Source organism: Merops nubicus, unplaced genomic scaffold (assembly GCF_000691845.1).
Source record: "Merops nubicus isolate BGI_N331 unplaced genomic scaffold, ASM69184v1 scaffold2082, whole genome shotgun sequence".
In the NCBI taxonomy this organism is placed as follows: domain Eukaryota; kingdom Metazoa; phylum Chordata; class Aves; order Coraciiformes; family Meropidae; genus Merops; species Merops nubicus.
In genome coordinates this window covers 1369-26190 of record NW_008592666.1, presented here as the reverse complement: position 1 = coordinate 26190, position 24822 = coordinate 1369, and the positions used below count along the sequence as shown (strand labels likewise).

The following is a 24822-nucleotide window of genomic DNA, read 5'->3' as shown; positions in this document are numbered from 1 at the left end:
CATTAACTAGAAGGATCAAATAAATATCCCTGCATTTCCCTCTAGCATTAGGGCTCCTTCAACAGACATACATACTGGAGAAGAGAATATGTTAACGAGACAAAAAAAAAGTGAAAAAATGAAGAGCCACTGCAGATTAATTATTTTAAATATTTTTCAATTCTTAAATATTCTTTAAGTATCATTAAACCTACTGAAATATTTTCAAGTTATTTTAACTTAAATATACCCACGGTCTGTCCTCAGCTGGCACTAAACCGTAGTAATAAGAAGTCCACCAGCAATTCTTTCCCGTGCATAGCGTGGAAATAAAAGGAAGTTATCTATCTGTAGCTTGTTTTCCAAATCCATCAAAATGTATTCTTACAGATGTATTGATATCCACAACTGGCCAGAAAAACCCCAATTGAAAAACAACCAAAAAAATAGACAGAGAAAAAAGGCAGTGGAAAACTACCACTTCCACTACTACAAGATCAGCCCTAAATTAAGAGCAGGGTAGTTTTACTTTGTATGGTAGCACTCTGAATCCCACCTTGAACCTAGGCCTCTATGCTCTGGTTAAAAAGCTGTCTCTGTCATGGGATTCAGTGTACACTTTGGCATGAACATGGTTTTCTTTTCTGGGGAGGGCAAGGATTAGGACAGCAAGGCTGCTCCAAGTGAGGTGCTGCAAGGGTCAGCAGTGTGAGAAACCCAAGAGTATCAAATTCTGCCTACACAATGCCTAGCTGCAGCCAATGCTCTGCACTATCACTTTCATTTTTGTCCAATGCATACACAAATTTAAAGGGAACGTATGCGTATCTACTCAAGAAACCCACAGCAAGAAGTGGACAAAATCCAAAATTGTCAGGAGTATTCTACATAAACCACCCTCATGGAAAACTGCACAGGTGTATTTCTGCAGGCTAACACAAAGAGAGAATCAACTATTCTGGTCTCTCTCACAGAACATCTTAAATGCCATTTTTTTTAAGCAGCCATACATATACACACAAAGCTTCCAACTTTGTGGTGGCAGCTGCAGCAAATGGAATAGAACTGAGGCACCAGGAGCACCAGACCCATGAAAGAGTTTTTCTTTGTACATGCTAGCAGGTTTACCTGTAATACTACTGTTATTTTATGTGGGGAAAAAGGCTGTAGATTGCATAGGTGTGTCCCTCCTCAAAGAAGCCACATTTCTAGCTCTTGAATAAGAATGTAGAGGCTGTTACCTTCAGTATTTCCTTCTGATGAACTGGACGATTATTTATAAAAACAAAACTCCTTTCAGAACTTGAAAGGCTTGTCAAAGAACTGTCGGATTCTGCTTTTGGGAGAAATCCAGAAAGATTTATCTGCAGTTAAAGAGAACCACAAAAAGTTTTTTTCAGAGGTGAGATATTAAAATGAAATTGTACAGGAAGTCATTCAGAAATATGCATTGCTTCTTTAAATTTATGATACAAAAAAATAAGACCATTTAAAGGAAAAATAAAAAAGAGAGCTTAAGAAGGATGGGTTTGTGTCTGCTTTCCTTGATCAACTGATTGAGAAATTTGCATTTGGACTGCCAGGTGCACCAGGCTGCTGTCTGCAGCTGAGGGCTGCAGAGAACAACAGCAGCCAGCTCCAGCTTGCTGACTGTAGGGTTGCCACCCCCTGTAGAAGCTAAAGGCATGCACTGCTGCCCAACCTGGTGACGGCAGTAGTGAATTACCCCTACGGGGAAAGCCCAAAACACATGAGCAGGGCACCTTAAATAGCCTGTCAGAGGGCATTTATTTAGGGCACCTAAATTTACCTACACCACCTGTATCCAAATCATCTGACTCCCCAGAGTGCTGAGAACCCACAATTCACAGACCACAGCAGAACCTGTGAGCACACAGAACTGCCAAGAAGCCTCAGAAAAATCACACACTTTGAGTAGCTAACATTAAATTTTAAGATTTTTCTGCTGAGGTTCTTTAGCTTAGGGGTCTTTTTAGGTCAAAACGAAGCTGAAGACTTGGGCTGCCTGTCCCATCACCTCCGCCCACCCCCTCACCAAGCAACTTTGAAACTGTTGGATCGATTTCAGTTCAGTCTGATAAAGAAGTAGAAATCCCAAAGATATTATATTTCCACAATTTCGGTGATAACTGACAGCTGTTTGGATAGGAGAGCCTCAAGATAATGACCTTACTGAGAAGAAAGCAATTGTAAATTTTCGAAAGCCAGACTCCATCAGCATGTAAGAACTGATGTGCCAACCAGCCCACATACTGCCCCACACATTGCCCCATTGCCACTTGCCCAAATTTCTAGGTGAGGGAACACTGGGGCATTGTAGGCATGGAGATTTTTGGAGGTATGGGTTAAGTTTGGAGAACGTTCTGGTAGCAAGCTAGATCACTCAACACAGAAATAAGACCTTCTTAGCTTTGCTTTTGGCAGAGCCACTTGTATTTACTAAAATCCAAATTATCATGCATTTGAAATGGAATTTAAAATCCCTGGGATTTGGCCTGTCCTTCCCATTCATCTACGTCACTCCAGCTATCTGCTCATGTGCTCCCTTATTCCCTCTTGACCTTGCAATAAGCATTCTGTGCTAAAGCTGGAGTCTTCTGGTCAGCAACGTCCACACAGCCAAACACCACTGGTCAAGTTAAAGAGGTGTCAAGTATCTGTTGGATGATTATCAGAAAACAACATGCAGCACTTCTAGATTTTATTCTGCAACTTTAGCACATCCTCCCTGAAAGTTCCTCCTCTACGCTTCAAGCTCTTTCTCTAATTCTCAAATACTTGGACAAGTTACTTGCTTAAAACTTTTTTTTTTTTCCTATATAGCAAACATTAAAGCAAAACTAAAAGTTCCTAAATAAGAAGTTGCCAGATTTAGAAATGGCTGACTGCTGTTACTATTTAAAGCCACGCAGAATATCAGTATGCTCATTAAAAGTTAGCAACAATTTCTAAAACTCACTTTAATATATGAAAATTCTAATAATTAAGACAATAGAGGTAAAAAGACAAAATTAGAGAGACTGGAGAGTATTACAGAATTTCTGCTTTTCAGTCAGATCACCTGTTTTGAAAATCAATACTTTATATATGTATTAAAATATATCTGTGCTAAGCAGACAGTAGAATGTCTTTCTTAAGTACTTATCTTTTTCCGAGTGGCACATGTACCTGCTAAAATTAAACTCCACAGAAAAAGAAGAGACTAGGCAAATTTCCTATGTGAAAGTTCTCAGCCAAAACAGATCCATCCATTTACAAGACTGAGGATGTGAAAAGGATAAATGCTGTTTTTCACATATAAAAAGTTGTGTCAATTCTTTGTCTTCTTAGTTTTCTTTTTATTTTGCAAGTAGCTCTAGCCTTTGCATGCTTTGAATCAGCTTGAAATGTGTCCTTGTTTCATTCAGTGCTCATAATGGAGATGTTTTGAAGAAAGACAGTCTTTAAAACCCCTGGATCACTTGGTTCTGAAGTTTTAACTCTGCAGTTGTTAAGGTACAGCTCACAGAAAGTTTTTTTATATCAAGACTAGTTTTCAGAGTAGAGTTTGCAGCAAGGGAGTATGAAGCTACACAATGAACAGGACAGGGAAAGGGACAGGGAAAGGGACAGGGAAAGGGACAGGGAAAGGGACAGGGAAAGGGACAGGGAAAGGGACAGGGAAAGGGACAGGGAAAGGGACAGGGAAAGGGACAGGGAAAGGGACAGGGAAAGGGACAGGGAAAGGAGCTGCCCTCTGGTCTGGGTACTGAATGAGGCATGGACCTAATGGGAAGGAAAAAGCAGCATATGCCTTGTCATTAAATACCTATCCCAATACCTGATCATGAGAGAAAGTAAGGGTTACACAGGCAACCTTAATTCTATCATTTCATAGTGTTTGGCTCCTTAATTTAGAAATCTCCATACTTGCTGAACTTAGATTTGTGCATGAGCAATATGGATGGATAAACTTATAAATGATGCACGTGGTATTTTACACACTATTTAGAGACAGAGAGAGAGATGGAATGTTCCTCAACTTCTATTCAAGGAATATGGATGCCTCATGATATAGCAGAGAGGTAATGTGAGAACCTGAGAGCCTCCTTCAGGCTAGTCCCTTCTAAATACCCCCAGGGCTTCCCTTTGGAGCCCCCTGCACTTGGCCTGTGGGGCTCATCAAATCTCCACTCAGGTGAGGACTCTGAACGTTCTGCTCAGACACAAGCAACTAAAACTTTGTAAACTATGAAAAAAGCCTTCTGCTTTTTTCCCCCTCATTTCCCTGCATATGTATACTACAAACATTCTAACAAACTCATGAACAAAGTCTGAGTAATTCTATTAAACTTTAATACATACATACATATATATGAATTCAGACTTTATAGTTGTATTTAACAGCCAGTGTGACTTTACAGATGGTGATGCATCTCCTCCATGTGACTGGTCACAATTTACTACAAGATACAGGAAAATGCAACTTTGAAGGATCAGCAGTAGCAGCAATACTCCCCTTTATGAGAATGTCTCCAACAAAAATGGAAGCCAAGTTGGTTTGTTTCTTTTAAAATATTAAAAAAAGGAGAATATCATGGGGAATTCTCTCAATTTCAACAGGGGCAAGCAAAGCCAAGTGCACAGAATTTTCTGAAAACCACTATTTCCATGAAATACATGGTTAGGAGAAATTTTGCATAACTTGCCTTCTGTGTATGTGTTTCTTTTGCTGCCCAGGTGCCCCTCAGTGAAACTGGGGATATTCTTTAAAGTGTAAGACTGAACAGGCCATGAAGAGGAGAATGATATAAGTGCTTAAATATTAATCAGAGGACAACCTGCCTGTGGCCCAGGAATCCCAATTTAGACAGCTCTGAGCAATCAGCAATTCTGCATTTGTCATCACAACTGTTTTTACTGCCATTTGATCAGTGCCACATGAGTCCTGACTAGATGATTCTCGGAGTGGATTTTCAATCACCAAACCAATTAATTTTACAGAGAGGACAGTAATAGAATCAAATGCATTAATCAGATGTCAATCTGGAGATAACATGATCTTTTTCAAACTCTCCTTCTTCTTGAATATTGATTTCGCTCTCTTCATTAACAGGCTTTAAGTGGATTTGGGAGAAGGAAGTTTAAACTCACCTCAGGATCTTCACAGCAGTGTTGAAAAGGTACCATACTGCCCATAACGGCTGTTCCCAGAACTGACATACAGGCCATTTTGTGATCTGACACCTTGGTCTTCTGCCAAATAACTGCCTGAAACAAATGGCACAGAGTCAAATTTTTGACATTATATTTGTTGAACTCAAGTCATGTCTATGAACATGCATATGCAACTGCACACATACTGTATATGTAACATTCTGTACTTTGACCCTCTTACATTCACAACTTTCAGTGTTAACACACGATATGGTACTTTTTGGCATGTCTTCTCCTATCATATTACTTATTTAGACTTGTAGCAATTGGAAAATTCAGCAAAGCTTGTATTTATGGATGTTACATGGCTAATCTGGACTTCTGTACCTGAAACAGTTGTTAAAACCAAATCATTAAAATTACTAGTTCTTCTCTTAGACATAGAGCAATAGGCTTTGTGTTTCTATTGAGCATATAAACTGAGGGTTTGTGATATGTCTCTGGCACAGTGGCCAGCATCTGAAGGTGGGCACTGCAATGCTTATAGTACTTAAGAGACAGGCTGCTTTGGTAGAAATCAGGTTATGAGATGTCCATTCATAGCTCTCATCTGGATGCTCTAGGTCTACAATAACCCTGCTATTTCAAAAGGAAAGCTTTCCTAAGGAAGTATTTACAAAGACAGCACTTTGTCTAATGAAAACTTTGCAAAAGTTACAAGGGAAAAAAGGATATCTGCTCTATCAGCTACATATCTTGCAGTACTATTGCAAAGATTCAACAAATACAGAAAGGCAGTATGAACTGCAGCTTGAATCAGAATCTGCTTGTCAAGTCCACTTACAATATACAGAAAATATTAGCTACTTTGAGAGGTGAAATTTTGTCTCTCACTGAGAAGTCCTATACCGGACAGCCTTAAATGTAAGTTTGAATGTTCTGATTTTTATTGCTGTGTATCAACAACAACAACAATTTTGCTTAGTTGGCTTTCTGCATCTAGGCAACTGAGACTGATAGACTCAGATCCACTTTGTATCTATTTCTGTCTCTGTTAGCTGACTGAGTGTATTTCCACGTGCAATATTCAAACAGAAAAGGAAAAAAAATGCAGAAAGTTGCACTTTAAATCTGATGTTACAGTGCTGGTCAAAATTGATGTCTTAAATAGTTGCTCAATGTCCAATAAATTCAAAATGAGTTCACAGTATTCTGGTAGAAGATGTCATGTGAAGGCATGGTGAGCGAGTGAAGAATACACATGCACCCATCTCAAGAAATGCAATACATAGCCTTAAAATTCCACCTGTCCAGTGGGATATTTGCTGGCCTTGAGGAGTGAATTCCATGGAAGAACACAGTGCTCCTGTAAAATGATATTCCCTTCCTACAGGACAGGTGGAATTGTAAGGCTTTGGGACTGCTGAGCCTTAAACTATTTCCCAAATCTTTAACTTTCCATTTCCATGTTCCCTCTGCAGCATTTGTGAAGTGGGGCTTTTCAGTCCTGCCTGACTTTAACTCACCTCCTAGGCACCAGATTGACAGCCCTCTACACATGCTGGAGCACAGCTTGGTCATTCTACAGCAAGCACAAGCCCCTCAAACCTAAAGGATAATTCATGTCAGAAGAGGGCAGTGAATATAAAAAGGGGAGATGGAGAAAGGAGTAAGCAGAGCCACAGGCCAGGAGTTCACAGCTCTGGCAGGGAGAGTGCCCACCATGCTTCGTCAGCAGGCAGCAGCAAAGGACAGCCCGGGGCTGCCCAAAGCATGTTGCCTCTCAGCTTCTCTCCTCTACACCTGCTGTAAATCTCCTCAAAGACATTTTGGAGTGATGAAAGAATTTGTCCTCTTCTTTAAAGCTCCTCTTATAAAACATATCCTGTACTGCTTCTATTTTAAAATTGATTACTTAAAATGGAAACACAAAGTGCCAAGTGATTTTTTTCTTTACAGGATATCTTTTAAATTAAATGCATGTGACCAAACTGAGAAAGCCACTTGTTACATGACTACTATAAACAACATGCTGTTTATTTTAGGTTATACGAGTGTGATGCTGCAGGTACAGATATAAATCTTAGCTGCTGATTAATGCAATCTGCTGAACGGCTGATACTCAGAACTGTGAAAAGATCCCTTCAGTAAAGTGGTTTTAAGAAAGCTGTGGAGAATGAGAACTTATAAAATACAGCCTTGCTAAAAGTAGACACTGTTAATAAGTTATTTAGTAAGTCGTGTATTTATCAGATATTAATGCTCAGAATTACAGACTAAATTTTAGAAAGTAGTTATCCCTGTAGTTTAAATTAAAGCCTACAAAGTAACGAGGCCAGGAAACTCCTAAATTTCTATACCTATAAACAGAATAGACTGTATTCATTCTTAGCCCTGACTGCACACCATGAAGCAACAACATAGGAATAGCTGATAATTTAAAGAAAATTATTTTTCTAGACTCTCCAAATGTACCAACAGGTATCAAAAACACACAAAGAAACAATGCACATTCCATTTCATTTATTTTAGAAAGTGCTTGTTTCCATGAGGTACCTGCAATATTCTATTTTTTTAACCTTGCTTATACCCTTCAGTTTAGCTAAAAATACACCCCCACACACCCCCTATTTTTTTTTCTCTTGGTCATATAAAGCGGGTGTCCAGGATGAGCCAAGGAAGAATCTGACTCTAGTCAGTATGATGACACTGCAGAAACAGCCTACTCAAAGATATATTATTACATATGGCCCATCTTAGGTTTTGCTAAAGCTAGCCAAATATATCCCACCTCCCTCCTTGTTTCATTGAAGGGGATTACATGATCTAGATGTTACAAAATGTCTTAACGTATATAAAATCTATTGCACATAGAAAGACACCAAGTACGTGTGTGTGCGTGCGCCTCTGTGTATGTTTCTCTGTCCACACCCAGCCCTAGGGGACACACATACATTTGTGGAGGAGGACAACGTACATACACCCATGGAAAAGGCACCTCTGTTATTCCAAGATGCATACACAGAGCCCAGAAAGATCCCTTGAAAAATGCATAAAGAATGGAGGAGTACACAACCTCTTCCCACTGGGGTCCCTCGTATATGGATGGCACTAAAGAGAGTAAGAGCCACTCATTGCCTCCTCAAAGACACCAAGGAAGGACAGAGGAAAAAAAATGCAGCCACTCTTCATCCCCAACTATCCTTTCATATTTTAGAACTTCTACTGGCAGCCACAATGATTTGCAATGGCTGACAAAAGAAAATTCTTAATGAGAGCTGAGGACTGGATGCTGCTGCCTGACTGCAGCTACCTCAGTGCAACTACAATGTAAGTTAAACAGATTCAGGCTATTTACCTTATTACTACATTATGTGAGTAGCTTAAAGTTGACTTTTACTGCACAGAAACCATCTACTTTGTTATTTGTTTAGTGATAATCCTTGTGGGGTTTATCCTGTAATAAGGTTTGAGGGTGTTTAAGTCTAGCAGAGCAAGCACTGTACGTGAACTGTAGACTGGTAATGCAATGAGTTAGCTATGTAGAAGACAATTTTATTTCACAGCCTCTCTAATCTTGTTTTACATGCTTCAAAAATCCTGTCACCCTGGCATCCAAGATCTCACTGCAGATAGTTAACTCTTTGGGCCAATATATTCCTTAGCTTTCCTGACTTAAAACCTAATAGCTTATTCAGCTCCAACACACATGAAAACATCACTGCCTACCTGTTAACAGACTATACAAACAGGAACAAAGCCAGATAGCAATATCCAAAGTTTGAACTGAGCCCAAGGGAAACAAAAAGACATCACCTTGTACAATGTGTATACCCTATTTTAGTTACAATTCACAAGACACCTAGTGGCAAAGGCTGGCCTATTCTCTGCCGTGGAAGAAAGCCTATCAGCTAAGATCAAGAAGAGATCAAGATAAAAATCTTAATCACATTCTTTAAAGTGTTGATGTTCTTTATCAGCTTCACACCGTAATTGTTGTCTTGTTTTAAAACCAATGGTAAATCATCTTACTAAAAGAGAGCTCTTCCACAAGCCTCCCTTGAAAACAGATATCACAGCAGTGATCCAATTTAGCTTAAATAAAAGCAATGCAGCTCTCTATAGATTCAGAATTATTTTCCTCATGTATTTTATACTCACCCCTGAGGAATCAGTTGTTCCATCCATTTTCTAAGCTATGGTGGGACAACTACCAGTGGAGGCATGCAACACACAAGCTCAAGGAACTATTTTTCTCCTCACCAGATGCAGCTGACATACCTGTCTTTCCCATGGGCACCAGACATTACAGCTATCACAGGGATTTGCTGAAAGACAGTCAAGTTTCACAGCACTGTTCATCCAACAAATTCCAACATATTTCGTGCTCAGATTTCCCTTTTGTGACATGAGAGCACCCTCTCAATAAAAAGGCTTTCCTGAGCATCATGCAGTGGAGAAATGTTTGGATTTGGGAGCTGGGAGGTGAATTACAAGAGGAACTAACAGATACTACAAGGAGCCAAGGACCTTCATCTGGTAACATGCCTTCAGAACCTTTCAAGAATCACTAAGATTACAGGGAGTCTTAAGGTTGTTTGCTTTTTTTGGCTGCTCTAACCACACATATTCAGCTGAGGCTGTTTAGAAAAATTCCACTTCCATAGCAGAAGGGGAAAAAAAACAACTCCCAAACAATTAAACTACTGTCAATAAAGAGTTTCTAATCCTAATCTGTCATTCAGATGAACATCTGAATGTGCATCATCACAGTGAATTCCATTTAAATAAAGGGAGGTTTAAAAGCCTTTTGTAAACTAGTGGTTAACAAAAACAACATACCTCACTGTGACACAGTACATTGGGAAGGACGAGGGAAAACTCTCAGGCAGCTTTGGCAACTTCCCTTTTTTTTTTTTAACTAACCTTTTTTAAGTGTACCAAGTGAGTGTGAAAGCCTTGTCAGAGCTAAAGGTACATCTCAGACCCTGCAACACACACTGCATATGTGAAGCAGTAATTGTTTTGAGATTTCAGACATATACTGTGCTGTCATTTGAAATAAGTGATGGATGAGAAACTGGAAACCTCAAGGAATTAGTAATAGGATATAAAGCATTTCACCTCTAGGTCACCAGTTCAAATTCAACCAGGTTGGTAGTGACCAAAAGTAGTTACCATCTGGCAGCTGTTCTCTGGCTGATGTAAATTGAGTTGAGGGTCTCAGCGTATTTCCTAGTGGACAGGTGTCCTCAGCACAAAAAAACACCATAATTAACTCTCTGTTTGGCTTTCTCAGCAAACGAATGGAGTAAAGACTGAGCTAGAGTCCAGGTCACCATGAAAACATGTTGGCTGCAGAGCACTGCGGATTCTTAAACATAATTCCTCTTTATATTTTAAGACACACAGATTAGGGAGGGACTTAATTTATCATCATTTCATTAAACAGAGTAGCCTTTCCAACTCAGGAAAGAGCTTATGTGCTGCTGTTTCTGCTCAGTGCAGATTTATTTTCAACATGCAACTACAGTAGATTCTGGAATCAAAATTAATGAATGCAATGTATAATTCCATTATTAAAAATGGCAAGTCTACCCTAACTCAGTTAATCTCTAAACCCACACACTTATTACAGAAGACTCAGGCACAAAAATAAACTAGTTCTGGAGTATTTGATACAGATAGAGATTATCCAACTTTGTAAATAAGAGGAGACTACTTCCTGTAAAGAAAAGAAAAAAACAAGGTAACATCTTTAGGTCAACAAGCCAGAACCACAAAGGTTGTTGGGGAAAGAACACCATCCAGAGTTAAAATGATAGCTTTACCATCCAGAGTTATAATGATAGCTTTAAAATGGATCTCTTGCATGCAGAAGTTCTGAGCCATGACTCTCTTGAGCAAGAAACAAGATTTAGTTCTAAGCAGAATTGTGTGTGATCAAGGCTTAAAAATATAACATATGAAAAACACTGGGGGAAAAAAAAAACCACTTATGCAGATTTTTCCTCAACAGGAACTGGAAAATTTGTTGAGCCTACTTATGGCCCACCTGTGCTCTGCACAAGACATGGGACTAGTTGTGTATGGCATGACCTGCTGGTAGGCACCATCTTAAACCACCTGTTGCTGTAATTTGTTCAGCCCTATTACATCTGAAATTGCTAAAATAGGTACAATTATTGGGTGTCCTCTCTCATTTTGGCATTTGTAGAAGAAGGATAGCTAGAACACAAAGTATTCCATACCATCAGCCTTTCAACACACAAAGGTATTTCTTGAACGTCAGTGGCCAGTGGCTTGTAAGACCAAGCTGAGGGCTACTGGTGTTGAACAGTGATGACTGTGAATGCTGTTGTTTCAGGAGAAGCCCTACAGCACCTTGGGTAAATACATCCAGAGCTCCTAGGTGGCTAGAACATGGTATTTTGGGCTGAAGAGTTTGACGTGGGTTGAGCAGTAGCTGACTTTGGAATGTTCTTAGCACGCCTTCAGATAATGTTAACTTTAAATAAACTTGCTGAATACTCATGTAAATTATTTCCATTTGGCTGTCTCATTATTCAATATGCTTTCAAGGAACATGGTGATGAAAGAAGAAAAATACCTCTTTCTAACATAACCATACTGGCAAGAGGATCAACATTATCAGTATTCAAAGAATGTCTTGGCAGGATAAACCTTCATAAAAAGAAGGAGCACTAGCTAATCCAAGTTGTCAAAATAGCAATAGTGCTGCATGGGTTGATCTGCAAAGTGAGTCATTATTTATTGCTAATGCAAACAAAACATCTGAGCAGAAAGAAATTTCCTAGCTCAGAAATCCACTGACAAGAGAGTACACAACAAACGAACCCTAAGATGACTGATAAAAGGATACTTATTTTCTTACCAAAAAATAAACCAAAGGAAGGCGGAGCATTGTGGTTCTTCACAGAAAAGAAATCAGACACTTAATGGTAGGATTTTCCAAACTAACACAGATATGAAAAGTAGCAAAACAAGAAGAAAAATTCTTGGAAATTTCATTCAGAGGCACAAGACATACAACTTTAAAAAAAAACCAACCAAACATGGTGGAAATAAAACAAGCAATTTATTGCAAATCCTAACAACATACATGTACTTAACAGCTCAAGAGGAGCCCTGACTGGCCAAAGTTTCTGCTAGACTCAATTAGGCAACTGTTTTCAGATGCCCAAGCTCAGACACTGCCATCGAAGTTTCAGCGGCATTGCATTCTCAGTCGGTAAAGCCAGGGCTATGCTTGCTTCCATCCTCCATTTCTTAGAAAACACAGGACTTTAAAGACAGTCTAGGGTTTTTTTTGTTTGTTTGTTTGGTTTTTTCCAAATGTACTGGCTTTGTTATTTATTTTGAATATTTCTTTGAAATACACCTTCCATTTACAGTTTTTTCACTTACTACCCTTTCTATTCTTTGGACCCATCTTTCCTCGTCTCCTCCTGCTGTATCTCATCTCTGCTACTTTCTTGCTCTTTTAAGCCTTGGAAACTGATCTTACTCCTGACGTGTATCTTCCACTGCAACAGAAAGTATTGGCTCAGCCTCAAGAATCTGGGATTCTAGGAACTCCTCTGAATAACTGCACATATAAATTTTTTAAAACTAATATATAACCTATGAGTTACATGAAAAATGAAGCCATTCTAAGAAGTTGATTCCTTCCCCTAGAATACTTAGAACAGAAGTATAACACCCACCACAAAAAAAAAAATGAAATCACAGACAACCCTATTCAGCAGAGTATTATCCTAGCACAGACATACTGCAGTATTACTACAGGAAAACAACCTTCTGATCTGAATTAATAATTTTAATGACAATCATGCTTAGCATCTGAAGGAATATTCGTGTTCTATGGTATTATAGGAAAACAGATGCAAACAGACCTGCTGAAAGTTGTTATGCATTGGAATTTCGGAATCTCAAACTTCTTACAAGGTATGATCCAACAGGTAATACTTCATTTGGCAAGGAATGACAACAGCAGTAAAAACACAAGAATCTGCATCCAAAGATTTTTAACATTTTCAGACGTTTTTAAAGCATTGACACACGCCCTGAGCCAGACTACACTATCTGTATGATTTCTTATGCCTTTAATTGTCCCTGCTCAGCAACAGCTACTGAGCGACCTCTTGTGTTGAAACGTTTGAGCAGTTTGCTTTCTTTTTTCCTAAATAAATAAAAATAAGGCCAGCAGTGCAAAATGAAAAGCCCCAAAAATCAGCACTGTCTCTGTCATCAGACTGAATAATACTGCCTACAGATAGTATTTGTACTGATTTTTTTTTACCTACTCAAATTGCGTATTGAAGAATTTACCTCTGAAGCTCACAGGACAGGTAGCCAAAACCAAGGTGCAATGGCTCCTATCATGCTGCTCTCCACACCATTTCTGTAGTACATATTGTGAAAAAGACATGCCATCAAATTCTTGCACATTATTACCATTGTATTAAAATAACTAGAGGAAAAAAAAAAAAGACAGATAAGAATGGTTCTGGTTGGAAGAGACTTTCAAGATCATGGAGTCCAACCATTAACCCAGCACAGCCAGGTCACCATTAAACCATGTCCCTAAGCACCACAGCTACATGTCTTTAAAAGCCCTGCAGGGATGGGGACTCCACCACTTCCTTGGGCAGCCTGTTCCAGGGCTTCACAACCCTTCCTGTGAATAAATTTTTCCTAATTTCTAAGCTAAACTTCCCCTGGCACAACTTGAGGCTGTTTCCTCTTGTCCTATCACTTGCTATGTGGGAAGACAGACTGACACCCACCTCTCTACAGCCTCCTGTCATGGAGTTGTAGAGCCAGAAGGTCTCCCCTGAGCCTCCTTTTCTGCAGGCTAAACAACTCCAGTTCCCTCAGCTGCTCCTCCTAAGACCTTTTATACATAAGACAATAATCAAGGGTGATGAAATCAAAATACTATTAAAAAAAACCCTCATTTGCAACTTCTCAGAGACAGCAAAATCAAACCATCAATAACAGGCAAAATTACTTTTATTAACTAGTATTTAAGAGCAATACTGTGAACCACTACTAGATATGTCAATCTAAGAATTGCACACCCCTGAGATCTCCAATTTCTGCAGTCCCAAAGAAATAAAACTGAAAACAGCTCCACTTTCTCAGCTATGCAATACTAACTCTGTAGCCACAAGTCTGTCTTTTGGTTTTGACAGTATCTACACTTTGATATTTAGAAATATATACATAATCAGAGTGTGTTATACACCTCTAGAGAAGGATGGGCAATCTGTGGTCGGTGTCATTCACCATTCCCACTGAGAAAGAACTGAAACATGAATGGTTGATAAAGAAAATGATGAAAATTGCTCAATGAATGGGCAAAATAGCAAGAGCAACAAATAAAAGTATTTTAGAACAGAAAAAGAATCGCTGAGGGATCTGGCCACGAGATGTCACTCTCTACTTTGTGGCAACTTGGAAATTCAATAGCACAGCTTTCCTCTCCGAGGTGTTAAAAGCAAGGGAACAGCCAAGAAAATCAGCCACATTCAAGTGGGGTCAGGTACAGAACTGCTCAACATGTCATTTCTGTCACTGTGCTGTAGAGTTACTGTTCAGTAAGCTGTGAGGTCAAAGTAGCCTCTCTAAGCAGTTTCTGAATCCATCCCCCCTAAGTTCAAAGAGCAATCAACCACTTCAAGTAAAGCCTGTTGCTATAACACACACTCTTATTTACACCTTTGTAGCAAATTGTTTTGAATTTTTTAGCCTTTTAAAATAAAACCATCATTATGTACTGAGCTCTTATGACTCAGCATACTGCAAGGTACCTGTATGTGCTCTAGTGTCTATGCAGGTAGCCAAAACCAAGCAAGTTTGGGGAGTCTTTTCAGCTGGCTTAGGTTAACTCTTGGTCAGGCCCCATGGCCTAGCAAGGTCTTATTTCTCTGTTCTGCAGAACACCACACCCATCTTTACTAATCACCATCATGTAAAATCATTTTTATACTTCACATATAACCAGGCATCTGTTGGAGCTGACCAAAAAGATCTGAGCCTGAGCTTCAGAAGTTTGGGATCAAAATCTGTAACAGTCATAAATACACATCTATGAGGGGAAGAAAGAAGTGGAAGTCCAATACAAACCTATGATGAAAGAAAACTCCCAAGAATGAATACTTTATGTAAGTGTTAGATGAACTGCATGAATTCATTAGAAACTGACCTTTAAGACAGCTGATAAACTCATCATTACCTTGTTATGTGTTAAGGTTATCCTCAGGTCTGGCTTTATGATACCATACGCTGTTAGGAGATCTTGGACTTTTTTCAGTTCTTCCTTACATTTCCTATTTGTTGAGTAAAACTGCTTTCTCACAGGAAGATTCTTAAATAACTTTAGGACTGTTACTGTAGTACCTGAAAGCAGGTGGCAAAAAAAATAAATGGAAGTTACACTGAAAGCATACCATTGACTGGATATTGAGGAAACTTCAGTTTTACTTTAAGAAACCTGTCCATGTGCTGCTGCATACAAAACAAACCCTGCTACCTGCAAATTAGTCCAAGAAGAAATATACCAGATGAGCATTCTCCCTCAAAAAGTACCTAGAGACCTCAAGAGCTGCCAATGATTTCAGTGTTAAGCTTTCTTTCATAGACACTGAAAACAGCAAGAATCAGCATTAAATAAAGCCAAAGAGTCTTTCAGTGCATATTAAGTTAAATTTCATTAGTAAAAGGATTAACAGACTAGAATCTAATCAGACATATCTGGAGGCCAAGGAACACTGTGCTCCATTAAGGCTCCTCACAAGCATTTGCTTTAGGGTACCACCTGAAGAGCCAGACACCTCTGTTGAAGGCACAGTGTGTAGTAAGATGAAGAATATTCATCTACCAACACAACCACGTAAGTTCCTACCCTGTAAGGATACTGCAAAGTATGGAACATACATCACAGAATTCAGTCAATCAGTCAACAATTTTCACATAAGGCAAAGCAAAAATTCGCTTTTCTTTGTGTAAAATATTTTAGTAGAAAACACTATATTCTAAATCTTAAAAAGAGTCCCTGGTTAAAATTAGCTAAAATCAGAGCTCTCAGCTGCAGCTCCTCCTTCATCTGCCCACTGACTAGCCCCGGGCAGTTCTGGTTCAATAGCTCCCTGCAGCCAGTTGGTGCTGAGGAAGAAGGGAGCTGGATCCTCCCCGCTGGGCTGGTGTAGGAGCACTGCAGCCCCCTGGGGGGCACAGCCCTGAAGGAAAAGCCAAGCTTGACAGGAAAGCTCTGCTCTGTGCTCTGCTCAGCCAGGACCGTTAAGACCACATGCTACACCAAACCTACACCATGTCTGAACCACCAAGGTGGCCTCTGAGATGAGGATTAATCTGTCACACGAACACACAGAAGGATTTCTAGTGACACAACCCTCCCACAGGTTAGAAAGATCTGTGACTCTGCCAGGGCCTACAGCCGTGCTGCTTTCAGCAGCTCCCACGTGTAGCAGCATAGCAGGGCACTGCTTCCTCCTTTGGTCCTCAACAAGTCTTCCATATACTCATATAATAAGTCTGCCTGGACCTGGGGCATTGAATTTTTATGGCTTTTATTTCCGCTGTCAGCTTGAAGAAGTGAGTCAGAAGGAGAAACTAGCTTATAATTACTATCTAAAGCAACTTCCAAGACATTATTTCTCATGATAATAACACATTCTCAGTTGAGAGACATAAGGCAAGAAATGTTTACAGCTGCAAAGATTTCATACTCAATCTTCAAGTACAGAACAGGTATTTCAACATCAAATAGAGCCTCAGAGAAACATAAATAACTTCTGTCACAACACCAGAATGATGAGAACCTACCTTGCCCCAGATGGGAAGGCTTTTTAGAAGTTATATGCCCATTGCTATCCAAAGCATACTGAGTGCTGAAACTGTCAGTGGCTGTCTTTGTTGTGATCAAAACCTGAAGAGCGATTAAAAAAAAGAAGAAAAATTATGTTAATCAAGGCTTCACAAAGTTCACAAGAATGATCTTGGATAAGCTCTGCTACCACTCCTACCATTGCATTATTTTAGTCACCACAATAACATTTAATTAGTTTATAATTTTTTTTCTATAGGTGTTTCTTAAAGTTACAGAAACGTTCTGCATTATTATGCTTTTTCCCATCCATTTAACTAAAATCCAAGCATTTCTGTCAGATTATGCAAGGCATAGCAATCCCTACTACCTACAACACACTCCTGTACCTTCTTTTCTAACACAGGTTAAATAAACAACTAAATCAGTTGATACTTCTGCATTTTCATCCTTCATGAGAGAAGGCATACAATGACAACTTCTTAAATTCATGTGAGGTCCCACAAATATAATGACTACTATCAAACACACAGTATATTATTATCTTCCCACACCCAAATGTATCTAGCAATCAATAGCAGCATGTTTTGTAAGCTATTAAGGCAATAGATAGATTGTCTTTAGCAAGACCAGTCATGAACCAGAAGGTTCAGTAAAACTACTGCTGCCTGAGTTCAGGTATCAGCATTTTGAACGATAAAACCACTGCACTTTAACCACCTGAAAGGCACAAAGGTTATCACACATACAGAGCTTCAAGGTATTTTGGTTTATTTTAGTGTCTGATCTGAATCATAGAATTCAGTCATGCCTCTAGGGAGAAAAAAACAGTAACTGATTAATTGGAAATTACAGTACTACAGGTCTACTTAAGGGCCAACAGTAAAGTACCTCTTAACTGAAATTTCAGGGGGCAGTTTGGATAGGTAGAAGGCAATTAACGCCTGGGGTGTTTAATTAACATAATTACTGATCCAAGGACTAAAGTAATACCTATTAAAGTACTTAAATATACTCAGGCTACCTCCCATCTCTTATGAAATGTACCAGAGGGCTAATTAAAAGCTCAAAAGAGATGGCATCCTGCTCTGACAACTCATCAGAAGGAAGCAATGACTGAGGTCTGCCAACATCTATCAAAACACCACTTTTGAAAGCATCTTTGGAAATCTCCACCCAAACAGACAACCCACTCCTGCTTAGTGTCTGTAATGTAGCTCAAGGTAGCACGGAATCAAGCTCTAACATCTCTCCTGACCTCGACAGTTAATGGTTCCAGTCAGACACAGAGATCAGTATCTTCTTGCTGGATCTAATCCTTGGCAGTCTCAGACAGAAGAATCCAAAACTTGACCTTGGTGCAGCGTGAATCCACAAAAGCAGAGGACAATGGAATGCTGAGCCCTTAACAGCCAACAGCCTGAACACTTTTCAGATGGTCACAGCACTTGAGGCTATGGTCTAGTGGTTAGGGAAATGATGGGATGAAGGTTGGACTTGATGATCCTGGAGGTCCTTTCCAACCATAGTAATTCTATGATTCCATGGTTTTGTACAAACTTACTCACTTTCAGCCAACAAGTTAAATCCTAAGTATCAGTACACTGTCAGTCCTCTTACACAAACATATGGGTCAGACTCAGACCAGGGAGCAGGTTCCTGTTTACTCATATGGACAACAAAGTTTGTGCAATTGCAGTCATATACATGTCAAGGAGAAATATGGAGCCCAGCAAGATCCCATGACTGCAAATCACCTAGATAACAACAAAGCAGAAATCATTACTGGAATGGTAGCTATGTGGGCCATCAGTGATATGATTTCTCCTGGCCACCATCTGCTGTTCCTCATTTTGACTTACCCTAATTCAAGCAGCAAACTCAGCCTTACTCTGACATTTTACTTGTCTGTAGCACTAAAGAGGACAACGCAGTGTTCCAAGGAATACCTTGATACACATCCACGGCAGGCTGCTGGAACAACATAAAGTCTCTGCACTGATATTTTAATAAAACTTTCACAAACACACACAAAAACATCACAGCACAGAAGAGTGCACACACTTACAGCAACCGCTCACCTCCGAAATGCAGCAAATTGATCCCAGAGCTTCCCCACGGAAACCATAGGTGGTCAGTCTTTCAAGGTCCTCTGAAGAGCTTATTTTGGAGGTGTAGTGTTTAACTGCCATAACTGGAACATCAGCAACCTTGATTCCATTGCCATTGTCTCTTACTTCTATTTTGTTAAATCCATAATTCTCCTAAAAAAAAAAAAAGAACAAAATGTAACAGAGCACTCAAACAGCTGAATAAATGAAGACAGTAGTTGGAAGCAGCTAAGGCTACAGCTTCTAGCCCTCCAGATAGAAGTGGAAGTTTTGCTTATTTGGAGAAACTGAGCAACCATTAAATGTCTCTGCTGAAAAATCAAAATGAAACAAACAAAACACAACAAAATAGGAGAAAAATACAACATGTTAGGATAGTAGTGCTGATTATTCTAATTAAAAAATGTAATTCATACTCTGTGGTTTGGAAACAATGTTAATATAAATACAGTAAAATTAAACCAGGAATTAAATAAGTTTTTTTAAAACCTAAGCTCAGAAAGATATCTATAGCTGGAAAACTAAAGACTTTTTCACCTCTTCTCACCTTTCTTACCCATTTGGTATCAATTTTTTCAAAATCACTACAAATGGAGCCTTGCATCCATTAAAGTCAGTGGGCCCTCACTTGGAATTGTTTTCAGTTTTAGTCTTGATTTGTGGGACTTCACTACTTCAGCAGTTTTCCAGTCTCCATCTTGTGTCTCAATATACAGAAGCTGAATTAGGACAGCTAAGTGGAACCTGGATTCCATCTTTCATCTCAAACAAATGCCTCCTTCTAGCTACATTAAAATCTGCACATGTAAATCACACCCAGAAGAATCACAAGCCAGGAGGAGAAATTCTGTTAGAGCTGGAGGATCACTAGACTTCTTTCAGAGAAGCACACCTGGCTCCTTGAAAAGATTATGATGTAACATACAGAAAAACATGCTGTAGTGTGCAACATGTAGGGGACCTTAAGACTGTTTTTGCTTAGGAACAGTATCTTGAATGAGTGGCTACCACCACTGACACTGTGAAGAGCAGGTGATGGTTGCTCACAGAAAGATGATTAAACAGAACTTCATTGTTTCATCTGGGCATACACTGAAAACAGTTATGAAAAAAATATAAGAGACTCCCCAAGGGTTTTTTCTCGAAGTAAAAAACCACAATGCAATTAAAAACAAAAGGAAGGTATCTAAAGATGTTATCTGTATTAACACATAATCTGCATTAGGAAACATCAAAAGCCTCCGAGATAGGCACAGAACTATATATACTTAACTGATAGACAATGGAAAGGTGGGTACATTTCACTTTTCCTACCAACAAATAGTGCTAAAGCTATCTTTGGGTAAAAAGCAATGCTTTTGCTAATATTTGAGTCAACTTCATCCCAGGAAGTAAAACCGAACTTAAGCAAGACACCTCAATTGAACATAAAACCCCCTAAGGAGCTAGGAAGAGGAAACCACCTACCCTGCTGCTCTCTGCACTGAGGAAAGGTTTGAGCTTTTCACAATGAATCCCTGTTTTCCACTCTAACTTTCACTTCCAGACCACTTAGCTGCTTAGGAAAAGTGAGATTTATCTTCCTCAGCTTGATTCAAAACGTTACACGAGTGGTTCTTTATTCCTTTTCTAACATTATTCATTTTGGCTTGTAGACATTTTACTTAAAATATTACAATGCTTAAGCTTTGCATTACATAACACCTTCCACCATGCTGCACGACCTAAGTACTACAGAGGTCATGATCCCATGTGAGGTTTAAGTTGCTCTGCCAGATCACTGATGTCAAACCTCATGGTTCAACTCTCTTCTCTTTTACTCACAACTGAATGGTACCATCTTTATTTCAGCTACAGCTCTATTACTCATGAGCACTCCAAGGTCAATTCAGCTTATTACACTGGAACAAATAATCCACTTTTCTTGCTCAGTTACTTTTCTTCTCAGTAGCAAGACGAAGGGCTCATGGGAGGTAGAACTGCCTAGCGAGGCCGTGCAGACTGATGTAGACTTTGCTTTTCAGCTGAGTAGATAGATCAGGTGTACAGTGGAACCACACCCCAGGCTAAACTTCCTCCAAGAAGGTTCTAAGGATTAAAGCTCCCACTTCATGCATTGGCAAGAAAGGTGCAGAAACAAAAGCCTGCCTTTTACAACAGCCATTTAGTGTAATAGTAGCAAACCTGACATTGGTCCTTCCCAGATCTCAACTTCACTTCAGCTACTAACACAGGCTGCTGGTTCATCTTCTGTATCAGTTAAAATATGCAGGTCTCAGACTGTGCAGATAATTCTAATGAACTCCTGCTGTTAGAGGTCAGCCAGGGAGACTGACAGAGCAGTGCCTATGGAGTCTCTCTACACACACTTGTTTTTTAGCATACTTTAACCTGATGCTAGGACACCATGTCAAGAACAAACCCATCATTCTGCATATGCTTAAGGCACAGCCACGCTACAGAGGCAGCTGACACTGCTGCTAACAAGGCAAGCTCCACCATGTTCCTAGTTCTAAAAGCAACAAAGCTGAGGCTCAAATCCATAGATACCACTCCAACACTTTATAGAAAGGCCACAGTACACTTTCTAATTGAATGACTGCCTTTTAATTGTAACTAAAACAATGTGATATTATCTAAAACTACAATACAAGCTGATGTTTTTCCCTGTAGTGTGCAGAAGCCAGTTGATACACTGCACAAAGATGCTCAATAACATCATCTATTGGAGTCTGGTCAATGAAGAAATTAACAACAACAGAACACCAGCCAAAGCTTCCCACCACAACTGACCACTCCCACGGTTTCCACCTGAGAACCATTCCACCTGCAGGTTAACTCCTGTCTGTCTGTCTCCAGAAAAGCCATTCCTGTCTTTGTTCAGGCAAATTGGGTAACAAGTCTGAATGACTGGCCTTCCTAATCCATCTTGAAAGGTAAAACAATGAAAATGTTGCAACTTTTGGGAAGAAAAAAAAAATCAAGATGTAAAATGAAATTTCAAGTTTCTGTTCTTTCTCCATGCTTCTGAACTAATCCAGAGTTAATGTCATTGTTGAGCTCTATTCTGTGGTTGACCTTTTTTAGATTTCATGCAATAAATACGGTATTTTGATATAAAAATACTCTTATCACAAAAAAATCCCAGAAAACAAGTATTACTGTGTACAGTTGTACAACGTGCAGGTTTTCTCTTCTCCCCTAGTACTCTCAGAGGACCAATCAGCAAAACTTGTTTACCTCATTGACAACTAATGTAAAGCCAGGTTGGTTTGTTTGTTTTGGAAATACTGTGATTTGGATCGGGCTGAACTGACAACAGTAGAAGCTCTGGGACCTCTCACTATGGAAACAGCTGGTTACTGCACTGTGAAACCCCTGCTGATTAGGGGGCTTTCTGCCCAGGCTATCTGCACTGGCACTCCAGCGAAAGAGCCAAGGTTTGTTCTAGCCATTTTTGAAGGCTCCAAAACCTTCTGCTGACTTCTTGCAGTTATTGATTGAGCCGATCCAATAGTGACACCCTCACCCCCAGACCTGTGCACTTGCTATTCACCTGAGTTACTCATGAAGCAAGCCACTAAGCAATCTAAGCACTGAGAAGATAGAGAAGTCACCACAGACCACAGTGAAGACAGAGTATCTTCAGCTCACCTAAGGCAAATAACAGCTAAGCACGTTCCTTGGCATCTGCAGGAAACCATACTCTGATGGAAAACACTGGAGGCTCATTCAGAAACCCAGAAGTGACAGAGAGAAAGAAGCAAGCAGAAATTCAACTGCCCTCCTAGCTGAGGACATTTGTCTCATGCTTAATTCCAGGACAGTTTATACATTCACTGTTTATTTGCAGGAAGGAAATTGGATGCAATTCTGGATACATCGGACTAACAACACACTTTCTGAATGAGTAGCAGATACTGCTACTACACAGCTGTTGACAAAATACTGCAAACCTAGAAATATGGCAGCAAGAGAAGCTGATCCATTTTACCCAGCTTGGGGGAAAAAAACACAAGTTCTTTATTATAAGCAATCTTTTTTTTTTTTTCCAGAAGCTATTCTTGAGTGATACACCAACCTTTTTTAACAACTTATGAAAATAAAATGAGTAGCCAGAGCTCACCATGCTAACCAGGGATCATGTGGTAATGTGGTAATTCATATTGCAAAAACATCTAGCATGGCCATCAATCTTTTCCACTGTTTTCATTTTTACCCTCCTGACAGTATTTTGTACTGACCACTAAATACACCAGTCTAGCAGTGAAACTTAAGTCCAACATCTTTTAAAACAAGTTATTAGTCACAAAAGTAGTTTGTAAGTAGGAAAAGAAGTATTAAGTTGACTTTTTTCCCCAGGACAGCCTCAGGAGCACAAATATGAATCACTGCTTCAGTGGGGCTTCAAAAGCTTTGACAGAGACCGATTTTGGATCATTTTTATTTGAGGTTAAAAAATATATGTATAAACACTATTAATACCTTTCCATTCCCCAAACCACAACAGCCTAAGAAATACATTTGCAGTGAAACAGCTTTCATTCCATCTTATTTTACATCCAATTCTTTGAAAGAGAAAGAAAGAACTTACCAGTTTAATATCAATATTTGTGGCACTGGCATCCAAGGAGTTTTCTATCAGCTCCTTCACCACACTGACAACTGATGTAATCACCTGAGAACTTGAAAGGAGACGAATGGTTTCTGCTGGCAGCTGTTTCATAGTGGAGCAAGATTCAGAGGAGCTGCACTGAAAGAAAACAGAATTAAAAAAAAGTAAAATTGTGCATTGCAAATACACATTTCTATGTAATTGTTTCACAGGGAACGTAGGTGAAGAGTAAAATTTTCAAGATCTAGTAGGACCCAGTGTCCTCTGCAGTCAATGGAAGAAGTTTAACTTGTGAAGAAAGAGAAGACATGTCTAGACTAGAAAATGCTGATTTAAGTAGATGGAACTTCTAATGAAATACTTGAAGAATTCAGAGATAAACTGAAGCAAATAGTGCATTAGTCCACATTTATACAGTCATTGCCTCTAAATGACTGTAACACATGGTTGTGACCTTACAGTTACAACAGAGAGAACAGACCAGATGGTAATGCAGAGTGCTAGTCAAAAATGTCTTCATCTAAGATAAATACTCAACGTTGGATCTAATTCCAGCACTGATGCAAAAAAATAGAACTTTTGAATCTTCAATTATTTTTTTTTTTTTAGATTTTATTTACAAACTCCTCTTTTTTCCCCCTACATTTAAAATTTCTGAGCTCAGCACTGCTGTGCTGCATGCACAATTCCCAGTACCTAAAAATTGATGGAAGAAACATGACCTGAAGGTGACTGTTTTAGAGTTGGGAAAGAAGTGGGGAGGAGCACAGTGGTGCTGAGGCAAAAGTCATATTCAATGGCAGTGTGATCTACTGGAGAAAAAGATAAACAAAACAAAACCCCAACATTTCTGAATTACAACCTTGCCTTTCTGATCTGACTTATTGTGTGTCTTCAGGCAGAGAAGTTTATTTCTGGGTCTCTTCACTTTCCACTTGAAAATGGAGGTGCTTCATATTATAAGCAAATGGAGATTTTTTTTTGTCACTGAAAACATGTACAAAGGGTTAAAAAATTCCTGCTGCACTATAGATACACTTTCACATGTAACATCTGTAAGTGGATCTGCAAATTTTTGTGTGCACTTC

At 39.3% G+C, this 24822-nt stretch overlaps 1 protein-coding gene across 3 annotated transcripts in view; it reads right to left on the bottom strand.

Moving 5' to 3' along the window:
• PMS1 (PMS1 postmeiotic segregation increased 1 (S. cerevisiae)) overlaps window positions 1-23863 on the bottom strand; it is a 43383-nt gene extending 19520 nt beyond the window's left edge. For 2 of the 3 annotated variants that reach the window (XM_008935201.1, XM_008935203.1), the window contains exons 1-6: window positions 23714-23863; window positions 19090-19272; window positions 17008-17110; window positions 15398-15561; window positions 5134-5250; window positions 1221-1343 (exon numbers count right to left, since the gene is read on the bottom strand). In XM_008935201.1, coding sequence (XP_008933449.1) covers window positions 1221-1343; window positions 5134-5250; window positions 15398-15561; window positions 17008-17110; window positions 19090-19272; window positions 23714-23845 — 822 coding nt within the window. In that variant the 5' untranslated portion in view covers window positions 23846-23863. The remainder of the gene's footprint in view (window positions 1-1220; window positions 1344-5133; window positions 5251-15397; window positions 15562-17007; window positions 17111-19089; window positions 19273-23713) is intronic. The other variant, XM_008935202.1, reaches the window with a different exon arrangement.
• Between the last annotated feature and the right edge of the window lie 959 nt (window positions 23864-24822).